The sequence below is a fragment of the Podarcis erhardii genome (assembly GCF_964252035.2).
Source record: "Podarcis erhardii genome assembly, chromosome: 11".
Lineage (NCBI taxonomy): Eukaryota > Metazoa > Chordata > Lepidosauria > Squamata > Lacertidae > Podarcis > Podarcis erhardii.
Window position 1 is genome coordinate 37,601,540 of NC_138501.1, and position 27,878 is coordinate 37,629,417.

The 27,878-nt window shown below is 42.1% G+C and overlaps 2 protein-coding genes across 2 annotated transcripts in view; one reads left to right on the top strand and one right to left on the bottom strand.

Annotated features, from left to right (window-relative positions):
* Positions 1-289: 289 nt before the first annotated feature.
* SNX18 (sorting nexin 18) lies at positions 290-16,193 on the bottom strand. The gene is made up of 2 exons (XM_081881495.1): positions 14,408-16,193; positions 290-1,414 (listed from the first exon to the last, which is right to left on the bottom strand). Exons 1-2 carry the CDS (start codon positions 16,095-16,097, stop codon positions 1,161-1,163), a joined length of 1,944 nt encoding a protein of 647 aa, XP_081737621.1. The 5' UTR covers positions 16,098-16,193; the 3' UTR covers positions 290-1,160.
* Positions 16,194-16,546: 353 nt separating this feature from the next.
* Positions 16,547-27,878, top strand: part of ARL15 (ARF like GTPase 15) — a 100,977-nt gene continuing 89,645 nt past the window's right edge. Inside the window, exons 1-2 of the mRNA XM_081881698.1 lie at positions 16,547-16,941; positions 19,306-19,492. Of these exons, the coding sequence (XP_081737824.1) occupies positions 19,445-19,492 (48 nt within the window). The 5' untranslated portion in view covers positions 16,547-16,941; positions 19,306-19,444. The remainder of the gene's footprint in view (positions 16,942-19,305; positions 19,493-27,878) is intronic.

A 27,878-nucleotide genomic window follows, 5' to 3' on the forward strand; every position in this document is an offset into this window, starting at 1 on the left:
TAGGGGAACTATTTTTTAAAAAAATTAATTGTGGGGCTTAGGTAAGTCCTTAGGCACACTACAATGCCGCTGCTGATATTGCAGATGGCCAAGGCATATTATGCCACAAAGCACACTCCTACAGAGGCAGTTTTAGGATAGTGTGACTGGTTTGGCCGCACTGGCAAATTGTGATCTGCAAGTTTCAGTTGACAATGTAACCAGGTTTATAACCAAATAAATCAGCTGCCACGCTAAGCAATTCTCACAAACAATACATACATACAAATATGAGCCACTGATCCTCTGCTCTTATCCCACTGATATACTTCAGTATTCTTTTATTAGATAAGTGGTCCAAAGTTTCTATTCAAAGACATGTTACAGTGAAATATTTTACGTTGTCATGTTAAGAAAGGAAATACAGCAGTGCTGATTTCTTGCTTGTAGATTTAAGATTCTGGTACAAATAATAAATAGTATTTTTAATCAGCACAAAGTCTAAAATGATTTTAAATTCTGGGTTTTTTCCAGCCAAAATTTATCATAATACCTAGGTGTGCAAGTTACATGACAAGTTATTTTTCAGTCACTGTGAGGTTTGAAATCAGGCCCTATCAGAGGTGCCAACCCTTCATTCAATCAGTCATAGAAATGTGGTTTACTAGAAAATAATAATAATGAAAAACTGTAATTCTAAAGGCACAAAATCGCATAGCTGCTCTAACAGGAATTTGTAAACAGAGAATTGGCTGAATTTAAAAATTCATACCGAAGAGAATTTTAAAAAGGCATCTGAAGCAGGCTTTTATCTAACCAACTTCCTTAAAGACCCAAAAGGTTTTGAGGTCTACAGCATATTATGCACTAAAATACCGTATTTCAAAAAAGCAGTAAGGCAAATAGTATAATCATTATTTCAAAAACATTACAATGGTAGTGTAGGCATTTTGAGTATAACTTAGTTACAATGTGTAGTACAGTCTCCACTATATAGGCATAATTATGTCCTCCTTAGGCAATTTTAGGTTCAGTTGGACTCCAGAACATATTACAAAATCATCCTTGTACACCATCCCAAAAGGCGTCAGGAGATACTTGAGTGTGGAGTTTGTATCCGTTGTTCATTCCATCCACAAGCTTAGAAATATCCATTATTTAAAGTCCAAGAATTAAGCATATTAAACACTGTCATACTTGTGAAGAGCTTCTTCTAACTTCTGTGTCACTTTTTGGAAAAAAAGTATTTGCTGTTGTAAGAAATGCTGCATTTGTGATTTGAAGTCTCTCACTCGAATTTTGTGAAAATGGTGAATTTCTGCCAGGGTGGCAAAAGAAATAATGTTACAACGATCCTGAATGCCATCAGCTTTCTGAACCTCCATCTTCCCTTCTTCTACATGCCGCTTACTTTCCTTCACTTTGGTAAGGGCTCCTGCATAATGAACAAAAAAGATATACTGGAATTAAAAGATGACTGGAACAAGTCTAAGTAAAAGCTATACTGCTAATTACGCTTGCTGTTCAGTCTAAAAAATTCTGAAATTATTCCTATATTCTAGGACATAATAAAACCTTTGATTAAGAGATTCTCTCTGCAATACATCATAGTATATCCAGTGTGCATTCTGAAAGTAGCACCAAAGTGCTTACCATACCTAGACACGGTTTTGAAATGCTTTTTTTAAAAGATCAATTGTAAGCTGCCTTGGGCTGAAATATTTACCTCATCCTACAAGTCAGCTTACAATTGTTTGCTGTAAGCAAACTCCACCTAGAATATGCATTTCAGATCACCCGTACTATGTACCATACTTACATCACTTTGCTGCAAAATACAAGAGATGACTGAACTCAAGGGTGATCATACCTTTTCTTCTGCATGCTTGCAGGTTAATAGTTGATGACATTATCCTAAGGTAACACCTTTAACATATATATTACATTTTCACATTCAGGGGTAAACCAGAAGTGAAAAGTGAAGAAGAGCTCCTGATTGTTAATTCAGCTCTGTTCATTTCATGAAAAGTAATATTATAAACAAGTTTAATGAAGATATGTGAATTCTGGAGTGCTCAGTGTGGCCACAAAGTGAGCAAGGAAGTGAGACTACTATTCCCGCAATTCTGTGTTTCTGTAAGACTTTCAGCCCAACAAGCCTGAATTTATAGCCACTGCTCAACTAAATAAGACAGATCCAATTCTACAAACTTCTAGATTCCAGTTGTAATTTCACAGCAATCTAAGTAATTAAAAGGCAAAAACAGACTTTAGAATTGTCCCCATAACTTACATACAACCCTCTTGTAAAACTTTCAGATAAAAAAGGCATAAAAGAGGTTAAATGTTCAACACATTGCAAACATATTTTTGTTTGTTGCAACGAAATTTGTACATTTCCAAATGGTGTACACTTCACAAAGTTCTGCCCAGGTGTGGCTCAAGTTTTCTTTTCAACACCTTGGGTGGGAAAAGACACAGGCAACCTCATATCAACAGTGTCCCAGAAGGTTGTATATCCTCACAGAGAAATGTGGAGAATGCTGACAGCATCAGATATGCTGAGGTCAGGGGGAGAGACCATTGTGGCAAATACCCCTTGAAATGGGGACCCTTAAGCAACTATCTACCTCTGTGGTCAAGTAAGTCCCATGCTAAAACTTTTGTTTTCTTTTTGTAAAGTAGCTACAGTAGGATTTTAACTGGCAGCTCTATACAAGGGTGATTTGGCCAGCTTGGTTCAAAAAGGATGCAGCTGCCACCAGATTGGCCTAAGCCACTTCCTGAAAACATGTGAGAACCACATGCACGCCAAATCCAGTTTTAGAGCACTTATTTTAAAGCTTTTAGAATCCTTTCCGCACCAATTTATCTGCTGAAGAACTCTTCCAAATTGCAAGGGATTCTAGAGCATGTTCTCCTATGCACAGCGAGTTCAAAGTACATTGACAATTCTCAAGAGTGCATTTGGAAACACACTCAATACTCCCCTAGGGGTATACATAAAAGGGGGAAAACAATTATGGTGGAAAGTTGCTTTCCAGGGAACTTTGCCATTATTGATTTTCTCACTGAGAAGCCTAAACTTGGAAGGAACCCCAGGGTCCTGAGGTACCAGAACAGTCTGAATCATAGAATCATAGAGTTGGAAGAGACCACAAGGGCCATCGAGTCCAACCCCCTGCCAAGCAGGAAACACCATTTCCTGCTTGAAAACTACTGCCTTACTGGAATGATAGGACCAAAACATAAATATAACAAATGAATGAATGAACAAATGAAATAATGAACTGGCTAGTTCTGGCAAACAAAGAAGAGTCCTAAATCTGTAAGGTATATTCAAAAAAAGCAAACAGACAATGGATGAATGGGTTAGATATCACTTGCATATTTTCCATTACCACTTCTGAGTCACACTGAGTCACAGAGAACTCACAGGGTCTTTAGTGAGACATTACTGAGAGATGTATAATTTCAAGTCACTTGACTGCTTTAGTTGCACATTTTCAAAACAATTGTGGACCAGAACTTCAAGATCCGATTAACACAAAAGGTGAGCCATCTCCCTGAATAAAAATGTTTGTTTAACTAGTAAAACAGATTTAGGCTAAGTCTGACGTACATACAACATCTGGTTGTTGTCAGACAAAGAGTAAGCCTTGTTTGTTTTGAACCTTTTTCATTTTAAGTAGTAGACATGCCTTTCCAATTGTTTATGCACAATATGTACAAGTAATGAAAGAATACTTCAGCTAGGATAAACAATGCAAGCTTATGGCCATACGTACCCTGCACTGGCACACAAAATGAATAAAACTTACCAACTGAAACAATGAGGATTTTATCAGAACTCTACCAACTAACTTAAGCCTGCGATAGCATTCCATCATGGATCGTGGACCACCTGCTTGCAAAAAGTGAGGCTACATGATGTATACACAGCCAAGACTCAGCTATATGATCATAGTAGAGCAGCATAGGCTACAATGAAGCTTCTACATGCACAAGAAGAAATGATGCAATTGGCTAAAAATGCCTTCTCTTGGCCTCATGACATTCCCGTTTCCCCTTGGCTGTTGCAAGCAGTGTTCTGTTTTAAGTATTTCAAGATGTATTATTCTTAACAGCAGTTCTCTTTTTTAAATAAATAAAAACTAACATCTTTTCTTGTTTTCTGGCTTACTTGATCCTGTAAATAATACTTCTAATAGTTTTCAGACCTGGATAAGGCTTGGCTGTATTGCTGCCAAACATAAAAACAAAAGTCCTAATAAATATAGTGTAGCAGTGCCATGCCAACTGACAGTGGATCTGAAGGAGGAACTAACAGAATCATTAAATAAGCTTTTGAACTTGCAAATAAAATTGCTACATTTTTAAAATACATAAATCCAGAATGTTAGTATATTTCCTGTAGGCTGGTTGAGGTGACATAACCTGGTTACCAGCAGTTACAGGCTGGAGAGTACTACTTCTGTGTACTATAAACTCTCTACCAATCCCAGCAAAAACTTTCTTATGGCAGTCAAGAGTAGAAACAAGTATATGTTCTGGCCCCAAAATGATCTGTTTCATATATCTGATTTTAACATCACTAGATGCAAATCACAAGCTGCAGGACTCTTAATGGATTACAGAGTAGGACACCTGCCTCAAGGAACAATTTGAAGAGGACTCTGTGCAATTCTGTTTGTTCTCCATCAGGTATGGAAGTCACTGAATGTTAAAAAATATATTGTAAAGAGCTTCTCTTCCTGAATTTTAAATCAAACTATGTAAAAGCAAAATGCAGGTGCATGTGTAGGCACACCAGCTGAAGATATGTACTAATCTTACCTCAAGTTATGAATACTTACTTATTAAAAATTTTAAAACAATAATTATTTGATGGAGAACCCCCACTAGTAAGAATCTCTAATCTATATAGTGGAATAGGCTAGATACAACAGGTTATGATTTGGACCAAACAGTGTTAGGCAACCTGTGCCCCTCCAAATGTTGGATTTCATCTCCCATTTGCCCTAGTAGGCATGGCTAAGGATCAAGGATGATGGGAGCTGTAATCCAGCAACATCTGGAAAGCCACAGGTTCCTCTTCCCTGCTGTGCAGCAATTTTATATGACAAACTTTAAAATCCTAGGTCAAAGCAGGCAAAATTAGCCACCTTCATTTAGAATCTTTAAACATTCCTTTAAACCAAAGGAAGAACATTTATGGCTCTAGATTAAAAACACTGAATACTGCTATACAAATCACACACTTTACTTAATGCAGAAATACAGTTAACACAATTGGAAATGGAATCAAAGCTGTGAAGTCAAATTTTCATTTACTTAACATTAAAGGGGTTAAGATCAAAGACCAAATCACTTTGAAATCACACTTCCAGTTAGCCACTACACTGTGAAAAAAAATATGCTAAAAGTGACCGTCTCTAATGGTCTACCATAGCCTTCCCCAACCTGGTCCCCTCTAGTTGTTGAGAGTACAACTTTTGTCATCTGTGACAATTTGACATTCCAGCTGGTGCTGATGGAGGTTAGAATCCAACAACATCTAGAAGGCACCAGGCTGGGGAATGCCCATTCACACTCACAACAATTCAGATGCTGCACTTAGTATTATTGAATAGAAAATTCTGGTGCTTCTGCAGTATCCTAGCCAGCTGAATCATAAAGAGCAATAGTCCTATTGTGTTCACTGAGACTATCCATGCTAACTTACAGAACACTATGACTCATACAGGTTTTGTGGCAAGATGGTTACTTTAACTCAAAACAAGTACAGTGGTGCCCTGCAAGACGAACGCCTCGCAAGACGGAAAACCCGCTAGACGAAAGGGTTTTCCGTTTTGGAGGCGCTTTGCAAAACGAATTTCCCTATGGGCTTGCTTCGCAAGGTGAAATGTCTTGCGAGTTCCTGCGGGTTTTTCCCCCTTTCCCCCCCTTTTCCTAAGCCGCTAAACCGCTTATCAGCTGATCCGCTAAAAGCCACTAATCCGCTAATAGCGCTAATCCGCTAAGCTGTCAATGGGCTTGCTTCACAAGACGAAAAAACCGGTATACGAAGAGCCTCACGGAACGGATTAATTTCGTCTTGCGAGGCACCACTGTAGGCTTATAAAAATGAAGTTGCAACTCAACATTAGCTTTTTCCTTCCTTCCATCCTTTCCTTCCTTCCATCCATTCCATCCAATGGGAATTGGGAAGTTTCAAAAGGATATCATTAATGACAATGGGTGACACCCAACTGTGCCGGACCACTTGCGAAACAGATTTGCTTGCACAACAGGAGTTCCCCTTCCCCACCCACTATGTGATCTAGGTTTGGGGGACCCTGTAGAAGGGATATAGGTGGGGATGGGAGCAGCTGGGAAGGGAAGAGAGGAGGGTTAAGTCATGCTGAATCTACTCATACAATGTACTTGATCATCCTAACTTTACAGCATTTTTAGAGTTACTCATTCATAGAAGTTGAAATGGAAGTGAAAAGTCACAGAATAGTTATCAACCTCTATTTGCTACAATGTTATTTTTTCTTAGAGATTTCTATTTCCCCCCTTTAAAACACAAATACCCTTCTTTCTTATTCAGCAAATTTTAAAATATAAAAAACTCAGAGTGACACATTGCAAATACTACTATAGTGGACAGTTTAGACTGCCATGGGCATATGCAGCAGTGTAAGGGAGCTGGTTAAAAAACCCCTGTGTTTCTATTTTAACTTTTGGAACAAACACCATCCTAAATTTTTTATCCTGTCAATGCAAGTTTTTAAATGTACAAGCTTGAGAATGGAAAGCTAAAATCAGTGGAGGGTGCAGCTATTTGGGGTATCCACCAAGTTGCTTTTATTGTAGCACTCCTACTTCAAAACCCTTTCATCACAGAATTCAGAAAGTACTCCTTAAAACCCATGAGAGTTCAAAGATCAGTGTGCATATTCTGTATTTATTAAAGAATGTAGTCTGGTTTGAGAATAATTTGACCAATAGTGTACACACACCAGTGGGAGTTTTTCTTTAGCTCCCCCAGGACCAAATCCCCCAAAGGGCATTGTCACTGGTGTGCCTGTATACAGTATCCCCACCCTTGCCCCAAGATCCCTTTTAAACTGCTCTTGTGCAATCCCCAATTGCTTTCTGAGCTTTTACAGTGCAGTTATGACATCAGTTTCTGTGTGTGCTCACTCCTCTAGATACTGGCCACCAACCTGAGCTTTCAGGCTGCAAAGAAAATAATGGTCTTTGATGTTACAAAGTAGGGGCCAGATTACTTGCTCCTTAAAGAAAGCCATTCAGTATAAGTGCTTTTGTAGTTTGTTTTGCCTCCTGATGATTGAAATTAGTGTGGGACACATTATCTGCATAAATCTGAAGGCAGATGTAGAACAACAGCCTTGCATCAAACAAAACTCGAGTTTGCAGTCAGGTTCTGTGAATGAAAATTCAGATCAGAGGTTTCCACTTTTGTGCTGAAACCTGATCCATGAAATTCATTATCTTTCAACTCTGGCAAAATGTCACACTGGTTGAACTTTTTAAATTATCAGTTGCTTCAACATATGTTCCAGCTTTAGTAACAGACAGTTAAGAATTTGGCTGACAGGTTGTTGTTGTTTTAAACAGACATGCACTAGGAATTGTAAATGTATTTCCCAATAAAGTTGTAGGTGGTGGTTTCTGGCTGAAATAAGGAAACACTTTCATGTTACCACTTATGAAGAAACCCCTTTCCTTCACTGCAATACCATCACACATCCTAGTCCACTACTTACAAAACTACACTCCAGGCAAGAACAGGTACAAATGCTTAAGAAACCTGACTCGTAGTTACATAGAAAGAAACAATGCCTGTGGGAAACAATCATTAGGAACTTCAGCTATTTCAAAATTGACACACAAGGCTTTCGTAGGCCCAGTAGCAGAAATGTACTTATTCAACTGGACTTGCAGCTTGTTTCACCCCAGTGGATTGTGATGGGCAACCTGTTAATCCTTTTGTGCTTTTATGCTTTCCATGTGTGGTGGTGCAAACTGAATTTACAGCCTCTCTAGTTGGCAAAGCAGAGCTGGGAAAAATTGCTGCCTAAATCCCTAGAGAGCCAGTTTGAAACCAAACACCAGTCGAAGTTAGCAGTGCTTAGTGCAAATTGATTGAAATCATTATCAAGGTAGAAGAAGAAGAAGAAGAAGAGTTTGGATTTGATATCCCGCCTTTCACTCCCTTTAAGGAGTCTCAAAGCGGCTAACATTCTCCTTTCCCTTCCTCCCCCACAACAAACACTCTGTGGGGTGAGTGGGGCTGAGAGACTTCAAAGAAGTGTGACTGGCCCAAGGTCACCCAGCAGCTGCATGTGGAGGAGCGGAGACGCGAACCCGGTTCCCCAGATTAGGAGACTACCGCTCTTAACCACTACACCACACTGGTACTCACCATGTTTAGATTTCCATGTTTTTCAATGTTCAAACTACTGCAATTGACTTACAAGGTGAAAAATCTAACAATTTCCCTCAATGCAAATTATTTTGGTACATAATAAAAACTCACAAAAATGAACATTTCAGGAGTTCATGTCTGCTTTAATTGACCATATGTGAGCTGCTCTGGAAGCCTTTTTGGCTCAAGAGCGAGGCATAAATGCTCTAAATAAATAATGTATTATTATTATTATTTATTGAATTTATATACCTCCCTACACCTGGGGGTCTCAGGGCGGTTCATTATGAGTAACTTAGGTGACAATCCAGTATTTACCATGAGAGTAACTTCACTTAACTTACTTCTGAGTACACATGCATAGTATTGTGCAGTTGAGAAGCTTACCAGACTTTGGGAAAGTGTTTCACCCCAATACATCAAATGTTAATGAATACTTTCTTGTGAAATGTTAGAACAGTATTTTTTCAGCTTTTTCACTACACACAAAAGGACCAATGCATCATTCTCAAAAGTTTGTAAATTTTAGTTTAGCTTTCTAGCCAGCCATGATATATGCTTGTCAATGACCCCTGTGCTTATGTCAGAGAACAGGAGCTATGGCACAAAATCAATGAGAGCCATATTTGTGTGCCTTCTGCCTGCTACTAAATAGATGAGAGATCCATCTTCCACTCCCCACCCCCCACCCCCTAGTTGGTAAAGAGAAGAGTAGGAGGGTCCACACATGTGGCACTGCGGATGGGAATTCATCCTTGATGTGGGTATAAGGAAGGCTGCTCACTTCCATTAATAACATTGCAGGGGTGGGGTGGGGTGGGGAGTGGAATGAAAAGGAAGTTCTCAGAAATATTTTCACATAGGCAATGCATCACTTTTGGCAAGCTAAAACCCTGAGAGAATGTTTCATTGGTCTAAACTACATTACAGTGCTAAGCATGGGCTTTAAATCAACTTTAGTCTTTAATGGAGTTTGTATCTATAAGAATGGGCTACCAGGATAACTGGAAGGAAAAGTAGCACATTATCTATTAACCTTTAAGATGCCTCCTATTGTGCTGTAGTGTATGTGAGCAAGCATGGCTTGCTTCTCAAGTCTATACAAAATTTCATCAATGATTTGATGAAATATGCTAACTTAAAATAAATTATTACCATACTCCATTTTCAGCAACCACATAAACACTTTCACCCACACCACAGCTGGCATTTAAAAATTCATTTAAAGCTTTTTACTTGCTTAACTAGCTATACTGATACACCCTGTGACCAGTCACATCTATTGCAGACATAAGTGAGGGTTGTAAATGAAGCTCCTGGACACTTGGTGTCATTTCCTTTAACCCTCACAACTTGCACAAAAAAACGGTCTAGCTGTCAAATCCCCTAAACTATGGACAGAGATGCTCACAACAGCATCTTAATGCACAGATACATATGGAGAAGGGTGATCCTTCAACCCTGCTCCTAAGTGTAAAAGGTTTCACAGGTCAAAACTTGTACAGTACAGTGGTGCCTCGCAAGACGAAAATAATCCGTTCCGCGAGTCTCTTCGTCTAGCGGTTTTTTCGTCTTGCGAAGCATCCCTATTGGCGGCTTAGCAGATTAGCGCTATTAGCGGCTTAGCGGCTATTAGCAGTTTAGCGGCTTAGAAAAAGGGGGGGAAAGGGAAAAAACTCGCAAGACTCGCAAGACGTTTTCGTCTTGCGAAGCAAGCCCATAGGGAAATTCGTCTTGTGAAGCAACTCGAAAAACGGAAAACCCTTTCGTCTAGCGGGTTTTTCATCTTGCGAGGCATTCGTCTTGCGGGGCACCACTGTACTTTGAATTGCACTAGAAATAGACTGGAGTATAGCTGGCGTAGCACTGGCCTAAAATGCTCATAATGCCCAAACCGTTAGTGAGCTACCAGCCACTTTTGTACAGGCAGCAACCATGTTGCACGTGTTCAATTGGCACGCGACCACTGATGAGTGGGTAATTTTGGACTTGGAAAATGGCGTAACGGGAGTGGGGCATAACTGGGGGGGGGGGGCTTATGCATGCTCTGCAGACATGCGCAAGGGCCAGGAACTCTACCCCGGTTGCCTGTACTAAGTGCAGGTTCTGTATTGTCTTCAAAGGCAGCTCCACATATGAGTAGTGCATTAGAGTAGTGCAACTTGGAGGTCACTAGAGCATGGATAACTGAGGCCAGGCTATCTCTGGACAAAGAGGGTTGCAGCTGGCATACCAGCCTAAGTTGGTAAAACTTAAAAGCAACTTGCAGTTCTAATGACAAATCTGGATCAAGCAGCACCTGTAAGTGACAAACCTGTCCTTGCAGGAGACATGGGACCACATATAGCACAGGGTGAACACTGCTCCCCTGACTGACTCAATTCAATTGTGATGTCCTAGCCATGGTAGATGCCAGCAATTTTATCCTTGATTTGTTTTTTTAGGTTGTGCTAAATTTGCAAACACATCACTGTGGACCTCCAAGAGTTTAGTATCATCAGATGGGCAGAATGCCCCACACCATCCCAAAAAACTCCAACGGACAGTAATGTGAGGATATAAAACAGTGTTAGAAAATAACAGCTTCTTTGCTGTCATCAGAGACACCGAGTAGACTTAATAATGAGCTCTAACACTGTAGATTCACTTCAAGTCTTCTACCATTTGCACTCTAGCCATCTTCCTACTTGTTTCACTGCTCCCAGGAATACCAAGGAGCTTACTGAGTTCTGCCCAACATAAGTACTATTGCTAATAATAGTAATTATGTGGTCATGAAAGGCTCTACTGATTTTATTACAGGTTGTATTTATTTTATATTTACACACTACCCTTCTTTTAGAAGGCCACAGGGCAGTGTATATAGGTTTAATCCATTTTATTCTCACAACAACCCTGCAAGGCAGAGAGATAATGGGAGTTACTCAAAGTCAATAAGTAAACTCAAATCTGAGCAGAGACTCTCAGCCTCTCATCTCCAACTCCAGAGCATTATCCACTATATACACTCCATTTTGATAAACAGCATATGGCTTATATACTTAGCAAATGAAACAAATATTTTTGAGAAATTGTTTAAGCTGTAGCATGCTATGTAAGGATTTGAGTGAAACAATGTAAAATGCGGACAAATTATTGAGGAAGTGGGTCAGACATGCATCATCTGTGACTCAGCAAGCCAAATGTAGGTCGCCAGTCATGTATACTAGCCTAGCAAGATCTCAGTTAACCTCCTGTTGCTAGGGAATCAAGCAGGGCCTTGTCAAACACCTGGCAGGTCACTAAACATGGCCAGTAGGTTGTGCTTAGTTTGAAGGGGCACAAGTTATGCTGGCATAATCTAAGGTACTGCATCTTGAGATAATGTCAGCAGAAAACTCTGCAGTGGGTTTACATCTAGGCTGATTTACAGTATTTAGGCACACAAGTAATACATGTAAGGTGGCCAAGTAACAGCTTGATAATATCTGCACTACAACTACTTCAGTTTTTAACTGACTTAGTGCCTGCCAACACGAATCCATGGCACACATTAATTCTACTCAAATGGGCTGACTTACAAGCCAATCTTTTCAAGAGCTGGCAGGTATCCATTATTGCTTTTTCCTTCATAAGACAAACCCTCAGCCCTATCCATGTAAAATAACTTGGATTTAAATCAATAATCCAGCTACAAATACCGCCCCAAGCAAAAGCACTTAAATGACAGTGAAAATGTTAGTATGTTTTCATATTTTAAATGTTTTCTGAATTATGGTGATAGTGTGAATGAATAGCATCCACCAAGTCCTTTCTTGTAGCACGATTGTAAAGGCACACAGCAATCACATTGTCCCTGAAGGTGCAGACAGCATTTCAAATGAGTTTGAAGAATGGCACTGTAATGCAATACATAGCCTATAACCTGATGGAAGCAGGTATTCCTTCAAATGGCAATTTTTGAAATGTTGTCTATATAAAGATTAAGAATCATTAGGAATCATGAAGCACTTGCATGTTAATGGTCCAACTTGCATTTTGCTGCAACTACTGTGAGAAATTAGTGTTCAAATGTGAAACGTAGGTTAATAGTATTCTCAGAGTGTCATTATCTTTTAGAAGTCACAATTTATCATCCATCATTTACACAATTGGAAAACCTCATACTATAATCCATTGACAAAAAAAGTCAACCTCTATTAAGGTCAACAGCATTGATTACAATGTATTTGGCATTAATATATAAATGCAACCATGAGAGCATTTATCAATACACTAACATCAAATGCTGAAAAGGTTTATTAGCAATGTATTTATAGGCTCCTAGCATATAATACTCAAGTTACAGTTGATTTCAAGAATAATTGTATATTCCTGGAAGACCTACCTCAACAGATTTGAATGTCATGTGAAAATTCCCACCTCTCTTTTCACTGTGTTTTGTTATATTAAGTTTTTCTATCTGGATGAAAATAGTCCTGACTGGAGTGATAACCACAAAGGTTGACATTTTTATCCTTGGCCCTTGATATGTGGAACACATTAACTGATTAAGAGCTGCACAGAGAAATTAGACACCAAGGTGATGAACACACTGTCAAGAATGGGTACTAACTTCACAGCTGTATCTGTACAGAGGAAGTCAAACCTCATCACATAGCTCTGAATTGTATTAGATTGTATTGTATTAGGTTTCATTTATGTAAACTGGCCTAAAATCTAAAATAGAGAAACATTAGATCAGTAGAAAACCAGGTGCAAGGAAACAAAGAGAATCCTACATGCCTCTGAAGAAAATCCACCCTGGAAATGTTAACTACTTATGTACTAGATAGCTGTACATCTATGACCAAATCTTACAAAGTGGTTATGTGAACAAAGCCCAAGCATCCAAATCTTACAGGGACTGAGAACCTGCAGCCCTGCAGCTTGTTGTTCAACTCCCAATTTGCATCAGCTGTACTCAGCAGGGCCAATGGTTAGGAGTGGTGCAAGTTGCAGTTGGGCAATGTTTGGAAGGTCACAGGCTCCCCATCCCTAATGTGAACCTTAAATCCAGACAGAGCAGAGAGTGTATTTGTTTTTCTAAAAAGCTCCTTTGTGATACATTAATGTTTGTTTAATTAATGATCCAAACGACTCATATGTGGCTTGAAATTAATTAAAGTGTTCTGTGGCTGACTTTGCCTTGTTAAAAAACCCTGAAGCTACTCACAAGGTACACAGTAAGCAATGGTCTCTCTGACACAATTAAACAAGTATACTCTTTTAAAATACTGCTCAGTACTTCACTACACTCCTGTTTTACAAACAAACACAAATCCTGAGTATGATAGGCAAGTATAGTTTCCTGCTTGGGGGAGCAGGGTAGGGTAATAACATACCATTAAGGGTTCAAAACAAGCATCCTTAAATTCAGCCCTTCCTTAATAACTTGAGTCCATAAATCCTATTAGAAGAGGCTAACTTCTGAGGCAGAATTGTCTCCAGTGTTTTACCAAAAATAAGCATATTGTGCCACCTTAAAGACTAACAATTTTATGCTGCCATAGTATTTAATAACTTTATAGCCCAATCCTATAATGCTTACTCAGAAGTACTGCAACCAGTGAAGTTTATGCCCAGTAGGTGTGCAAAGGACTGTGGCCTAAAATCAAATCTAGATCCAAATTTGACATGAGGTTATCTTCAATAACTTGGTCCATTATATATGCATATTGGTACAAAGGGGAGAAAAGGCAAACATTGGGGGGCAAAAGGCAATGTAATCCTGGTGGCAGAACTTATGACATTTCCATACAAAAGTCAAGTGTATACTGTACAAGATTAGCACAGTGGCCATTCATTATTCGTCTTTGAGGTGCTACAGGACTGTTTAGTTTTGATGCAACAAACACGGATACTATACTCCTCTGGAACATTTTACTACAATAACTCAGAAGTCTAACTTCTATTATACAAATTTAATTGGGTGATAGAGGTAAGCCGATATAGTTAAAACTACATTACCTTTCTGGACATGGATTATGTCTGGGAAATTGGCCAGATGTCCTTGATACAGAGCTAACAAATCCATCACTGGATCGAGGTCCTGTCTGGGTTGCTCTGCAAAGAGTTCACCAATAGCATCATAAGCTTCCCCAGTGAAGGCAATGGCTTGATTGAGGCCAACTGAAAAAGCCTGCTGGTCCATCTCAAAGGCTTGGCTGAGGCCCTTGAAGGAATGCCCCACTTTCTGGTACTCCTTCTTGAAGCCAGTAACCTGCTTGCGAGCAAACTCATTGACTGTCTGGTTCAGCTGAATGGTGCTGTCATCCATCTTCTTGGTGAAGCTCTTGAAGCCATCGACTTTACTTTCCACCTCTTGCAGGTCCAGAGCAGCAGGACCACCAGCAGGCACGCTAATTGTGAGGAAGAAGTTAGCGCCCACCATCTCATCCTTCTCAGCCTTCCGCTTGCCCTGCTTCCAGGCCTTCTCATCGGTGCTCGGGCAGGTGAGGAAATGCTGGAAGGCATCACACTGCGCAAGCACCGGATGGCTACACATATGGTCCATCCACCAGGCCAGGCCTTTGCGGCGTTTGGAGATGAAGTCCTCCTCAAAGCGCCCCGTGGCCTGCTTCTCCGGCAGATGCGGCACCGAGATGACCGGAAACTTCTCCACCAGGCGCCCGTAGAGCCAGTCAAAGTGCTTGTAGCGCCGGTGCACCTGCTGCCCAGTGTGGCTCGGCACCAGCTTGTAGGCGATGTAGCTCTTCATGCCCTTGAATTTGGTCTGCTTGGTGGGGTCTTCGATGGAGCACTGGAAAGGGTAAGGGTTCTCCTGCCACTCGGGCCCGTAGGTGCCCAGCACCACACACAGCTTGTCTCCATCCTTCACAAAACCCGACGCCTCTCCGAGCACGAAGGCCTCGCCACCGGATTTCACAAAAGTGGAGAAGCGGTTCAAGTTGCGGCTCACCGTGGCCGAGCTCTTGGCCCCACCGGCGGCTGGGTGGTGCAGGTGAGCACCAGGCTGGCTGCCCCGGGAGCTCAGCGACAGGTCAGAGCGGGTGGAGAGGCGGTACCTGCCAGAGGAGCCACCGGGGCCTCCGACCCCCATCCCCGCATTTTCGTAGTCCGGGTACGAGCTGCCCAGGACGCCCGGCTCGTCCGCCACCGTCGAGCTGTCGTCCCAGTCATCGTCCCAGTCGTCGTCGCTGCCTTGGCTGGTCTGATAGGAGGACCCTCCGTAGGAGGGAGGCACCGCTTGAAAGGAAGAGAAGCCCGACGTGGCCGGTGGAGGAGGCAGCAGCTGGAAGGGCTCTGCCGGCGGAGGGAGCTGCTGGTGTTGCTGCTGCTGCTGGTGGTGATGGTGGTGTTGCTGCTGGGCCGGCGGAGGGTTGCTGAAGGCTGTGGCGGGCGACGTCGCCGCCACCACCGCCGCCGCCAGGGGCTCGAAGCCTCCGCCGGGGACATTGGCGTAGCGGGCCGGGGCCGGCACGGGCAGAGGCGCGGGGGGCTCGGCCGCGGGCGCTCGGATGACCTGCACGTAGGAGGCCGGGAAGAGGCCCCGGTCTCCGCGGCTGTTGACCCCCTCGAACCAGCCCTCGATCTCCTGGTCGCTGCACAGGCTCAGCACCTCGTGCTCCCGCAGGGAGATCTCGCCCGGGTTCTCCGACTTGAAGTCGTACAGCGCGCGGGCCCGCAGCAGCGCCATGGTCCCGCCGCCGCCGCCGCCCAGCCGGGGATGGGGGACGCGGGCGGGCCGCCCCACAGCGCCGCCAACCAAACGCAGCTCACGCCCCCCCCCCCCCGCCGCCCGGCCCGCAGGTCCTGCCCGCCCACTCGGCTGGCGGCGCTGCTCCCTTCGCCTGGCTGGAGGCAGCAGCGTCTCCTCCGCCTCGCCCGCCGGGACCCTTTTATTCTCCTCACGATTCGCCCCTGCGAGTTCTCCTCTGCCTCTCTCTCTGCCTCCCTTTCTTGCGCAGACCGTGTCGGCTGCTGCCCTCCCTCAGCGACTGAAGGAGCGACGAGGCAGCCCCGTCACTGGTATCGCCAGCAGCTGGAGTCCCCGCTTCACCTCGTCCGAGTCGGCTGGCTGGGCGGAGGGGTGTGCGCGAGAAAGGCAGAGGGAGGGAGGGAGGGAGGGAGGGAGAGGAGTGCGTGCCCGCGCCCGCGCCCCCGCGTGTTTGTGTGAGTGCGTGCGTGTGTGTGTAGAAGGGGCCGGGCCCGGGGGATTGTCCCACGTCGCCAGTTTTGCTAATCCAGAGCCGAGAGGCAAGGGCTGGGGAGCCGAGCGCAGAGCTGCCGCCCCCATCGATTGGGCCGGGGGCGAAGAGGGAGGGGGCGGGCTGCCGTTTGGGGGTTGTGCTTCCCGTGGCCCCCGCCTGCCCTCTGGCGTTTGCCTTGGGAGAAGCCGCTGCATTCGAAAGGCTTGAGGGAAAAGAGAGCGCGCGCGAGAGAGGGAAGAAGGCGGGAAACTGAGGAGGTATTTACTTCAGGAAAAGTGCCGAGAGACCTGAATTAGGCGGGTAGAACAACAGAAACAACAAGTCACCAACGTGAGCTGCGACCCTGACTAGGGAATGGCACACACGTACCCCCCCAATCCTCCACAACATAGTTCAATTTACTTACGGGTAAATTTAGGATTGGGTTATTTGGCTGAAATTCAGAGTTGCGCAGTCCCACTGAGCATAGTAGCATTCCCTCTGCAGTAAACACTCGCAGGATTGGTTTGCAACTATTATTATTACGTATTAATATATGCAGCGTTACATACAAATAGCTATTTAAATCCATATGCTTACAGTTTCACGTTGCTTTATAGAAAATTAGGACAGAAATGATTTATTTAACTAGTTACTGGAGTTATGGCAAGCTACAATTTTTGAAATAATGCTTAAAAACAAACAATTTTAATCTCCAAAACAGCAGCACCTTTACTGAGGGAGGATAATCTATTAGGTTGGTCCTATAACCTCAGTCCCCGTCCCCCCCAGCTGCCTTCTTACTTATACAGTAACCATCTTCGTGGGTCACCCTGTCTGATAGTTTCCTTCTCCTTGTCTCAGGTTGCCTTTCTGAAACTCAGTAGTGAGAAGGATAGGTAAAGGGACCCCTGACCATTAGGTCCAGTCGTGACAGACTCTGGCATTGCAGCACTCATCTCGCTTTATTGGCTGAGGGAGCCGCCGTACAGCTTCCAGGTCATGTGGCCAGCATGACTAAGCCGCTTCTGGCAAACCAGAGCAGCGCACGGAAACACCGTTTACCTTCCCGCTGGAGCGGTACCTGTTTATCTACTTGCTTTCAAACTGCTAGGTTGGCAGGAGCAGGGACCAAGCAACGGGAGCTCATCCCGTCACAGGGATTAGAACTGCCAACCTTCTGATCGGCAAGTCCTAGGCTCAGTGGTTTAACCCACAGCGCCACCCGCATCCCCTAGTGAGAAGGATAGACAGAGACAAAACTAGAATTAGTTGGCTGTGCCTTTCATGGCATCTGGCCCCACCTTCCACTGGTCTCTGTGTTTTCCATCCTCCTAGATCCAAAAGGCACCAGCCACCACTGTGAGTAGTGGGACATTCTCCTACGAAAAATGCCTTGACTTTCATGGCTAGTGGCTACACTTCAGATGACGGAGAGAAAGATGCTCAAGATGGGTGAAAAGATAGGTGTGGGACGAGACAGCCCATTAGGAGACTGCAGCTCCTTTAGAGCTGTAAAGATCAAAACCAGCACTTCGATTGGGCTGGAAAACCCACTAGGAGCCAATGAAACTGACACAACGCAGTCGTGGTATGCTTGAAGTAGTAAGCTTCTGTTAATATTCTTGGTGCTGCATTCAGAACTAGTTTAGCTTGTGAATGCTTTTCAAAGGCAGTCCCCCACAGAGCACATTGAAATAGTCTGAATTGGATGTTATTAAAATGCACATATCATTGCTAACCAAGAAAAGTTTCAGCTATCATCACAGACCTAAACTGGGAAAAGACACCAGATGCCCCTGTCAGTTGAATATTCACAGACAGCATTAGCGCCAAGACTACCTTCAATCTATGAACCCAAGCAGGCTGTAACCTACTCCTAGATCAGGTGATTCCCCAATCATAAACACCTCTCTTACCCATTTAAGTTTCACTCTATTTGCCACCATCCCTAAATCACTGATCACAACCTTAGTTCAAGTTACAGGTAGGTAGCAGACCAACACAACCTTAGGCTCAAGACACTAAGTGCAACCCAAGGTGTGATGGCCAGGTGTGGAACCAAGTGTAGGTGACTTCTTAGTGGTTTCATATAGCTGCTAAACAGCATGGGGACACAATGGATCTGCCCAGAATTGGGACCCACCTTTAGCCCAAACATGAGTACAGTGGTACCTCGGGTTACATAGGCTTCTGGTTACATATGCTTCAGGTTACAGACTCCGCTAACCCAGAAATAGTACCTCGGGTTAAGAACTTTGCTTCAGGATGAGAACAGAAATCGTGCTCCAGCGGCGCGGCGGCAGCAGGAGTCCCCATTAGCTAAAGTGGTGCTTCAGGTTAAGAACAGTTTCAGGTTAAGAATGGACCTCCGGAACGAATTAAGTACTTAACCCGAGGTACCATTGTATGCAGTTCTTAATTGTTTACAATATATCTGTATAGTGGTAGTTGCAGAACGTTTTTGTAGTCTAAAGGCTCTGAGGCTGCCTAACCTTAAAGTACTCGGGGTTGTTGTGCATCCTGACTGGTTGTTCTGTCTAGTCCCTGCCTAAAGCTAAATCACCAGTTATGATATAAATTGAATACAAAAAAATCAGAAATTGTGACAAAGAAGATAGAAATTCAGACCATCAAGACTAGGAGTGGGATCTGGGGAAAATTCCAATCACATAAGCCAACGTAATAGAAAAAAACTTATTTTTCCACATCTAGGCTTGTACATGGGCAAGCATAAAGCCACACTGAGCCTCCTTTCTGCATCCTACAAATGACTGAATAGGAGGAATTTCCTTCGTTGTCTTGCAAGCATGTGCTTCCCATAGGCCAACATTGGACATAACCAGGATTTCTCATGCACTTTCCCCCACTCTCCAGGCAAAACATGAACTCCCACTTCCAGGTAGGATTTGCTTTCTGTTACTAACTGAGGCTCTTCCAAAGTACAGGCAGCAACCATTTTGTGCACATAAAATTGATGTTTGACCGCCAATGTGTGGGTTTTTTTAGACCAGGAAGAGGGCTGGATGGGTAGAAAATGTTTGCAGAATAGCTGAAGAATCATGTTAAACAGATTAAAATGTCAGCAGGGCTGGAGTAAATTCAGCCGTTTAAAGTATATAAAGATATAATGAAGAGGAAGGAGAATAAAACATATGGAATAACCAGAATATGCAGTTGTAATGGGTAAATATATAGAGCCATAGAAAGGGGGGGGGAGGGAAGTAGATGATTATGATTGTATGAGTAAATTGAATGGAATGTGGAAAAAATTAATGAAAAAATGTGTGGGGCTGGGGGGTGTCAGTAACGAAACTCATGCAAAATTGTCGCTACCTGTAGTTTTAATAGCAAAAGCTATTAATTATTTACTCTCATCACAGAAGTTAGGACTCTTCTAAGTTGGAAAGCTATTTATATATGTTTCATTATTTTTCTTTAGTTATCATTGCACGGCATATTTTTTTCAGGGGTGGGGGAATTGCTTTATAGGAAAATTGTGGGGTCTGTATTATACTGCATTATACTGTATTATATGATGCTTGGGTTCATTAAAATTTCCATATGGCAGTACATTGTTCCCCGCTTCAGTCCTTGAATTTTCAAGGCTTGGGAATGTGAATTGCTGGTGTTTTGCATTGTATAACACTATGTTGCCTTTAACTGACAGTTTCAGTAGCTGATTATTGGGCTTGTCTGACTCAGCAAGGATTAGGATTCATGCGCCATTATTAGTTGCATGGAATGCTGCTATCAAGAGATACTTTTTTACTGAACACTGCAACATTACAATGATGAGAAAAGCAATACATACAGAACTTTAATGTTTTTAAACTAGGGATGTGGGGTTTGAATATGAGAACTTTCTGCATCTCTAGTTTAGTGCTGTACCATTAAATCTGAAGCATAGTTGGGAGCATGCCATCATGACACTGACCTTGGTGACACACAATATGCCACCTATATGTATTTATTCGGTTTGTATCACTCTGTTCTTCCTCCACAGGAGGTCAGGACATCTTATAAGTGCCAGCTGCTTTCAAACTACACTCTGGACTGGACTGTTATCTCTAATTACAAAATAAAAGAAAAAGGAACTAGAAAAAGTTCAGTTTCAGTTCCCTAGGGGCTTGTGGTGTTCAGGTGTTCTAAAGGATGTCTTGATTTATTCTATTTTAGTAAATCTACTGGATTGCATTCTTTAATTTCATTTTATAGATACTTTGTCTGAATAAAGCCCGCAGGTTAAGATTTTTGTACAGTGGACGCTCGGGTTGCGAACGCGATCTGTGTGGGATGCATGTTTGCAACCCGCAGCGGTGCATCTTCATACGCGCGGGTTGCGACTCGGCGCTTTTGTGCATGTGTGACGCCAAAACCCGGAAGTAACCTGTTCAGGTACTTCTGGGTTTCGGCAGTCTGCAACCTGAAGAAACGCAACTTGAAGCTTCTTTAACCCGAGGTATGACTGTATTTGTTTTTTGTTTTTTTGAATGTTGAAATGTGTATATCTTTATTGTTTTAAAATAGATACATTTATGCCAGGAAAGCAAACAAACCAACATACAATCAAATAAACTATAAATTGACAAACAGACAGTAGCAATATATGAAACAACACAATTCTTATAACTAACATCCTTTGTACTCCCAATGATGTGAATGATTGTAAAACTTGTAAAACAAGAAATTAAAAATGACTTCCAGTTAGTCTCGCTGTACTTTATCTGTTGATTATCTTATACCGCACAGTTACATATTTCTTATATAGATATTTTTGTATTTGTTTACAATTTCTTTTTGTTATGCAAAAATTATTTTGACACTGTTATTAGTATAAGACATTTAATTTGTATTGTATTTTGGAATTTTTATTTTGTTCATCCTCAAAACTCTGGTCTCATATACTCTTCCATTTTTGTAGTAAGTATAACATTGGTCACTGTTTCCATATGGCAATGCAGTATGTCCAACTTCAGTCCTTGACTAAAAGGTGGGGATCAGAATGTATGCATAACCAGGATAAAAAAGGGGACTGTATACATAACGAAAAACAGTAGTAGAAATTATAGAAATTTTAATTGGTTGTGGAGCACAGGAGAATATGTCTGTATTTGAGGATGGTTACTGGCAGTAAGGCAGAAGCAACTGCTTGGTTTTATTATCAAGTCTAAGACTCTGCGGTGGGAGAGTGCTTTCTGATTTTGTACAGTTCCAAGGGTGCCAACGTGGTGGCAACTCTCCTGATTTAGGCTGGATGTACACACTTAGAGTCAGTGCAGTGAAGGGGTTAGTGATGGGTTTAGACTAGGTTCAAATCCCCTATCAGCCACAAATCATGTTGAGTTACGTGAGCTAGCTACCACCTCTCATCCTAATCCACCGCAGAAGATTGTTGTGAGGATGAAATGGAGGGGACGTTGTATGCCACCCTACCTCATTAATACTGTGTTGTACTGTGTAATGGTACAAGATAACAGTTTCAGAATAGAACTTTGTATGCAATAGACCTGGCTGCATGTAGATACATAGTTATACTCTGGTTTTTTCCCCACCAATGTAAATATTGACCACCTTAGAAAAATGTTAGAGGGTAAAGCTGCAGAAATAACTTTGTGGATTGGAAGGATTGGGTTGGAAGGATACTGAAAATGGGCTTTGAGTTTGCACTCTGTCCATAATATAAATAGGCTTCATTCATATGTTAAAAAGCAACCTATTTATATATATATATATATATATATATATATATATATATATATATATATTTTATATCGGAAAACCTCAGTAACACCAGTGATATAAACTTGACTGGTTTTATCATGGGTATTTGCTGTTGTTGTCAGAGCACTCTCATGAGTTTTTTGCTCCAGGGGAAGAATAATTAATGGGCTGCCTGGAAACATATAAGCAAGTAGCAGGCTGAACAGGGGAGCACTTGTTAATTTTGGGAATTTTGTTCTGTGTTCAGCAGTGCTCTGAAAGTTGTGTGAGTCTCAGCAAGATATTTGGTGCAGGGAGAGCTTTAAAATTATGGAATACATACAAAGTGTTTCTATGGAAGGTCTCCAGTACAGTACACCACACCACACATAAAGTTCAAAGTGTTAAAATCAACACAATATATTCCTTCTGTTTGAAATAGAAATCTTTAAGCTGCAACTCTAAGCCTTCATACTTAGAACTATGGCATTGAAATCAGTGGAATGTAGTTCTGATAAATACTTAACATATTGCTAGGTGATTTGCGGAGCAAAGGACATTGTCCATCCTCTGCAGAGTTCATTTTAAAACACCATGTAATGAGTAAGAGGTGATAAAAGGTAGGTGCAATATGTGAGGGAAGGCAAAGGTCAGTGCAACAACAACAAAAAAGGTACAAGTGGGACCTGCAACAAAAAGTTGCACTGTGGAGTACTTCTGTTCAGTTAACCATGCTTTTTTCTAGGCTGTTCCACTCCATTTCCCTTCCCGGTTGTTTTTCTGCCCCCCCCCCCATTCCATTGAACATGCTCATTCCAGACTGGGATGTTTTTTTGTTTTCCCTCTCCCCTAAAGTTTTGTGCATTTCTGCAAATCATGGGTTCCAGCAAGTCTGCTGATAACTCCCTCTTCTGTCTGGGTGGTAGTGTTCTGCCATTCACCCCTGAGCTTCCAAAATAGCAGGAATGTTAACAAGATGATACCATCAAATATTGATTCAATTTGCGATTAGCAGTGAGATATTTATACCTATTTCTTTTATACAGAACACAAAAGAAATGTTTTTAATGGATGTTCCCAACGAGGTGTCAAGGCCTTTGTGAGCAGATGAAATAGACATTTAGTTGTGGTAGCCAGACTCAGGGTAAATTCAGATTGTATGTTCATTGCTCAGGGTGGAACTAAACTTTATGTTATTCACATTTTTAGTTCTTGCATAGATAATAAATAACTTGGGGGCAGCAGCTGGTGATAAACCAGCATGGGACTATAAGGAAGGGGAATTTTAACTCATTGTTTGTGCCTTAATAAAAAATTGGAGCTCCCCTCCCACCAAAATAAACCTGTTTATAATGAGAGGAAAACTCCCGCTGTTGCTACACAGGACCATGGCAGGGGCAAAGAGTTAAAGATCCTCTTCCGCAGGACTGGCTAAATACATTTTACTGCCTGAAGCGAAGTAGCAAATGGTACCCCACCCCCGCTTCCCACCAAATCAAGGAACAGAGCATCCAAGCCAGGCTAGTTATTTGGGAATCTGAAGCAGAAAATCCAGTAAACATCTCTTCCCCTCCTTGACAGCAAAAATACAGTAATAATAACACTCCTGAGCCAAGGCAGTATGATTCATTCTTTCTCTTACAGGATGGTGCTTGGTTTGTAGCCACTAGCTACACTTGTGTGCTACAGTCTCTGCTACTACTGTTACCTTTCCCCATGTTTTCTCCACTTCACATCTAGCATGTTGCTGGGAGTGTAGGAAAAACAAGGATAAATTGTTGGCTTGAAACATCACTTTATTTACCTGCTTGGAACTGGAAGAGAAATGAACAACCCAAAAGTTGTGTGTGGCTCCCAAGTCACAGGATAGCTACTACTAATCTGCTATACCTCTGAATTAATGGAATCAAATATTTCATCAAAAATATTTCAGTTTTGTGATAGGGTAATATGTTGTTGTTGGTTAATATTCTGTGATAGGCTACTGTGATAGATTGGTTGTATGTGTGTGTGTTGGACTAGATCAGTTGGGGAAACCGTGACTCTTGCGCAACTGCCTTAATTACTCACCAGTGTCCATTTTTACGGAGCTGGAGTTCCTGCCTGACTCTTATTAGTGATCTGGACATACAATTGCGGGCTGCAGGGGCACCAGATGGGGAACCATATCAAGGTCAGAGCCAGAGCTGACTGCTGGAGATAATGAGACCATTGCATCTGAGGCTGTTGGAAAGCAGCCCCCAGAAAAACCTCCCAGATCACTGGGACCCATAGGGCTAGAGCCCAGCCCTGCACAAGCACCTTCCCCTGAAAAGCCAGACGTCTCCCACCATATATCACCAGTCCAGCAGTTTAGGGAGTGCACCAGGAGAAAGGCTCTGATACACAGGGAGAGTGTCCGTTTTCATGCAAGAGGATTGGCCCTTAAGGCTCTGGAGTTCTCTACAGGGTGGTGGAGTCTGGAGGAAGTAGTCTGGATACAAAGGCCTCAGGCTACTTCCAACCCTTGTTGGAATGAATTGCTTACTCTGAGCTATCTGTGGTTTGGGTGCTTAGCCTTGCTGCTCACCCCCATCCTTGCTGTGTTCTCTGTGGGATTTGGCATCAAACAAGTGTAAAACAGCTCATCCCTGGACTAGATGAATTCAAAGGAAGTAGTGCTACTTAAAAAGAGCATGATTTAAAGTTCCAGGAGAAACAAAGTATACTTTCAGTACATTATGAATAGGCTTTCTTTATTTTAAATTATTTTATTTAGCTCTAATTGTATTAGTATTTCATACAGAACTTTAGAAACTAATGTATGTAATGCCACTAGGGGGCACCAAACGTTTTAGAAAATCAAGCTACCAGGCTAAAAGCAGAGAAAATATATACTGTACCGTAATATGTGGTCTTTCAGCAATCAGTGAAAATGAATGCTGAAATATATTTGATCACCAGTAAATTTTTATCTTCTATACATTTGAATAGAACTTGGATTTTGGAGCTGGAGCTGAACATGAATGTCTTGATTTTGAGAAATAGCTATAGCTATCCTTGTAACTTTTAACTTTCAGTTCTTGTGAAATTTATTCTTTGTGTAAAGAAATGGCTCTATCCTGGTGATACTGCATGTATTGGATATAGAGGCAGGGAACTCAAAACCTCACATGCTCCTCCACACTACTACTATTTCTTTTTGCTTCTGCTGGCACTTGATCTTGCAGTTGTAGTGGATAGCCAGAGGAAAATGTCAGTGCAGAGTGTAGCAGTTATAAAAATGGTAAATTCTATGTTAGGGATAATCAAGAAGTGGATTGAAAATAAAGCTGCCAGAATTATAATGCCATTATACAGATCTGTGGTGCAACCATACTTTGAATACTGTATTCAATTCTGGTTGCAACTGGAGATGCGAAGGAGCAGAAAAAAAGAACAGAAAGACTGGGAAAGTTCCCCCAATTTTTCAATTTCTTTCCCTGAGCCTTCACATGTCTAGCCACCACACCTCATAAAGGATATTGCAAGTCTTGAAAAGGTCAGCCAAAATGATCATGTGATGGGAACAATTTCCCCGTAAAAAAAAAGTTACAATATTTGGAGGTCTTGAGCTTAGAAAAATGGTGACTAAAATGGAACTTGATAGAGGTTTATAAAATTACTGATGGTGTGGAGAAAGTAGATCAATAGACTTTTCTCCCTCTAATAATACTAGAACAGGGGACATCCAATAAATTTGAATGTTGGAAGATTCAGACAAAAGCAAGCATTTCTTCACACAGCACATATTTAAACTATGAAATTCCCTCTTAACAAGATGTAGTGATGAACACCAACTTGGATGCCAGGGAAGAGGAGTAGCACCAATCTCTCAAAACACATTTGCTGCCATCAGTCCCCCTTCCTCTATTATTGAGGCAAGGACAATTCTCAAGGCTGTGAGTGACTGATTTTAATTATGGGGATGAGGGATCATCCAGCCCACTCCTGTCTGTCCCTGCAGAAGCAGGGCACCTTGCTTTCCTTGGTGACATCCCACTGATACACACATGTAACATGAAGTCTAATAGTCTAGGCATGTGAGGAAGTATCGCTTTGAGATGGTTGCAAACAACTCCAACAGCCAATTTTAAGAGATTTTATTAAAAGGGTTAAGAAGGCAAAAGGGAATGGATATATGCAGGGACGGCATGTTCCCATTTTGCCACATGAGGCCCTGCTCCCCCACTGCTGAAGCATTCCTTACCTAGGTTGTGCAGTGGTGGCATGAAGTGGTGATGATGCTGGCAGATTCTGGTGAGATCTCATGAGATCTTGCCTGAAATCAGTGCTGCTGCCAGCAGCTGTGGGCACCCCCAGCTGGGGACCCACAAGGGTGCTGCCTTGGGGGTTTCTGCTGCCCAAGGCAGCTGCTTCACCCCACCTCATGGGTGGGCTGGCACTGGGTGTATGAAAGTAAACAAACATTTCAATTCTACCTATCCTAATATTACTACTTTCAAACAGGGTTTCTTCATGGGCAATGTAGTATCTTGGGTGGTCAAATGGAGGTTGAGGGACAAAGAAGCTCCCATTGATGCCAATGGAAATGCACCTCTAAGTTTCTTGAACCTTTTAAAAAATGCAGACAGCAGCTGCTGGGCAGGGTAGGGGCAGTCTGGCTCAGGATTACAGAGAGAGGCTCAACACTTTCCTCCTTGTTGTGGTCCCTTTGAAAATCATTGCCCCAAAGCAATGGGAGGAGGGAAAGATGCAATTTGCATCAGGTGCTATTTGGCCCTGAAAACCCTTGTGAGCCAGACTCATCTTTGAGGTGTCAGAAATGAAGTTATGAAACTATTCAATAAAATACATTTTTACTTCATTTCTATGGATTATAAGCCACCTTGAGTACTGTAATATGAAAAGGCAGTTTACCAGTGAAAAGCAAAATACTATTTTGCAGACTTTAGTGCTGACACACACAGAGATCATTCCTGAGTTCATTATAAATAATAACTCAAAGTATAGTTTTCACTGTATTTTATGAAAGGTGATTTGCTTTGCTCTAACCATATGCTTTAGAATTTTGAAAGAGTAACAACAGAACATTTCCCTGGAAACCAGAGTTCTGCAGATATTTTGAACTTGGAAAAGTAATTTCTGTTGAGAGTTGATACCATGTGTGGTTTTGATATGAGAAGGGTTTAAAAAAGTGGAAGTACATCAGCATTTCTCATCGTACAGTACTTCTAAGACAGAAAAGGTGAGTTGTCCGGTTATCCAGATGAAATACAGATTCTAATGTGATGTAAGAAAGAGGGTAATTTATTTGACTGAATATGAAAGTAGTCAGGGCTTATTTTCAGCTGGAACTCAATTCTGGCACCTCTCAGGTGGGTGCCATTGCCATTATAAGAGAACAAGAGAGGCGCTTATGGTGAGTTCCAGCATCTCTTTTTCTTTTAAAAAAAGCAAGAAAAAAAAGCACTGAAAGTAGTAATACAGTTAACTTTCTAGTTTAGAAATCTAAGTGAAAAAGAACTTTGTCATGGACTGGCTAGATGCAGAGGAATGATGGGAGAAACCAGCTGGGGAACCAAGAAGCAAAGAAGGCTCAGAGC

What these genes read in the sequence shown, in the direction of transcription:
- SNX18 (XM_081881495.1), bottom strand. Translation starts at nt 16,097, where the DNA reads ATGGCGCTGCTGCGGGCCCGCGCGCTGTACGACTTCAAGTCGGAGAAC. An exon ending in CATAATCCATGTCCAGAAAG is followed by an intron (nt 1,415 to 14,407) that starts GTAATGTAGTTT and finishes TTCATTATGCAG; the next exon opens with GAGCCCTTACCAAAGTGAAG.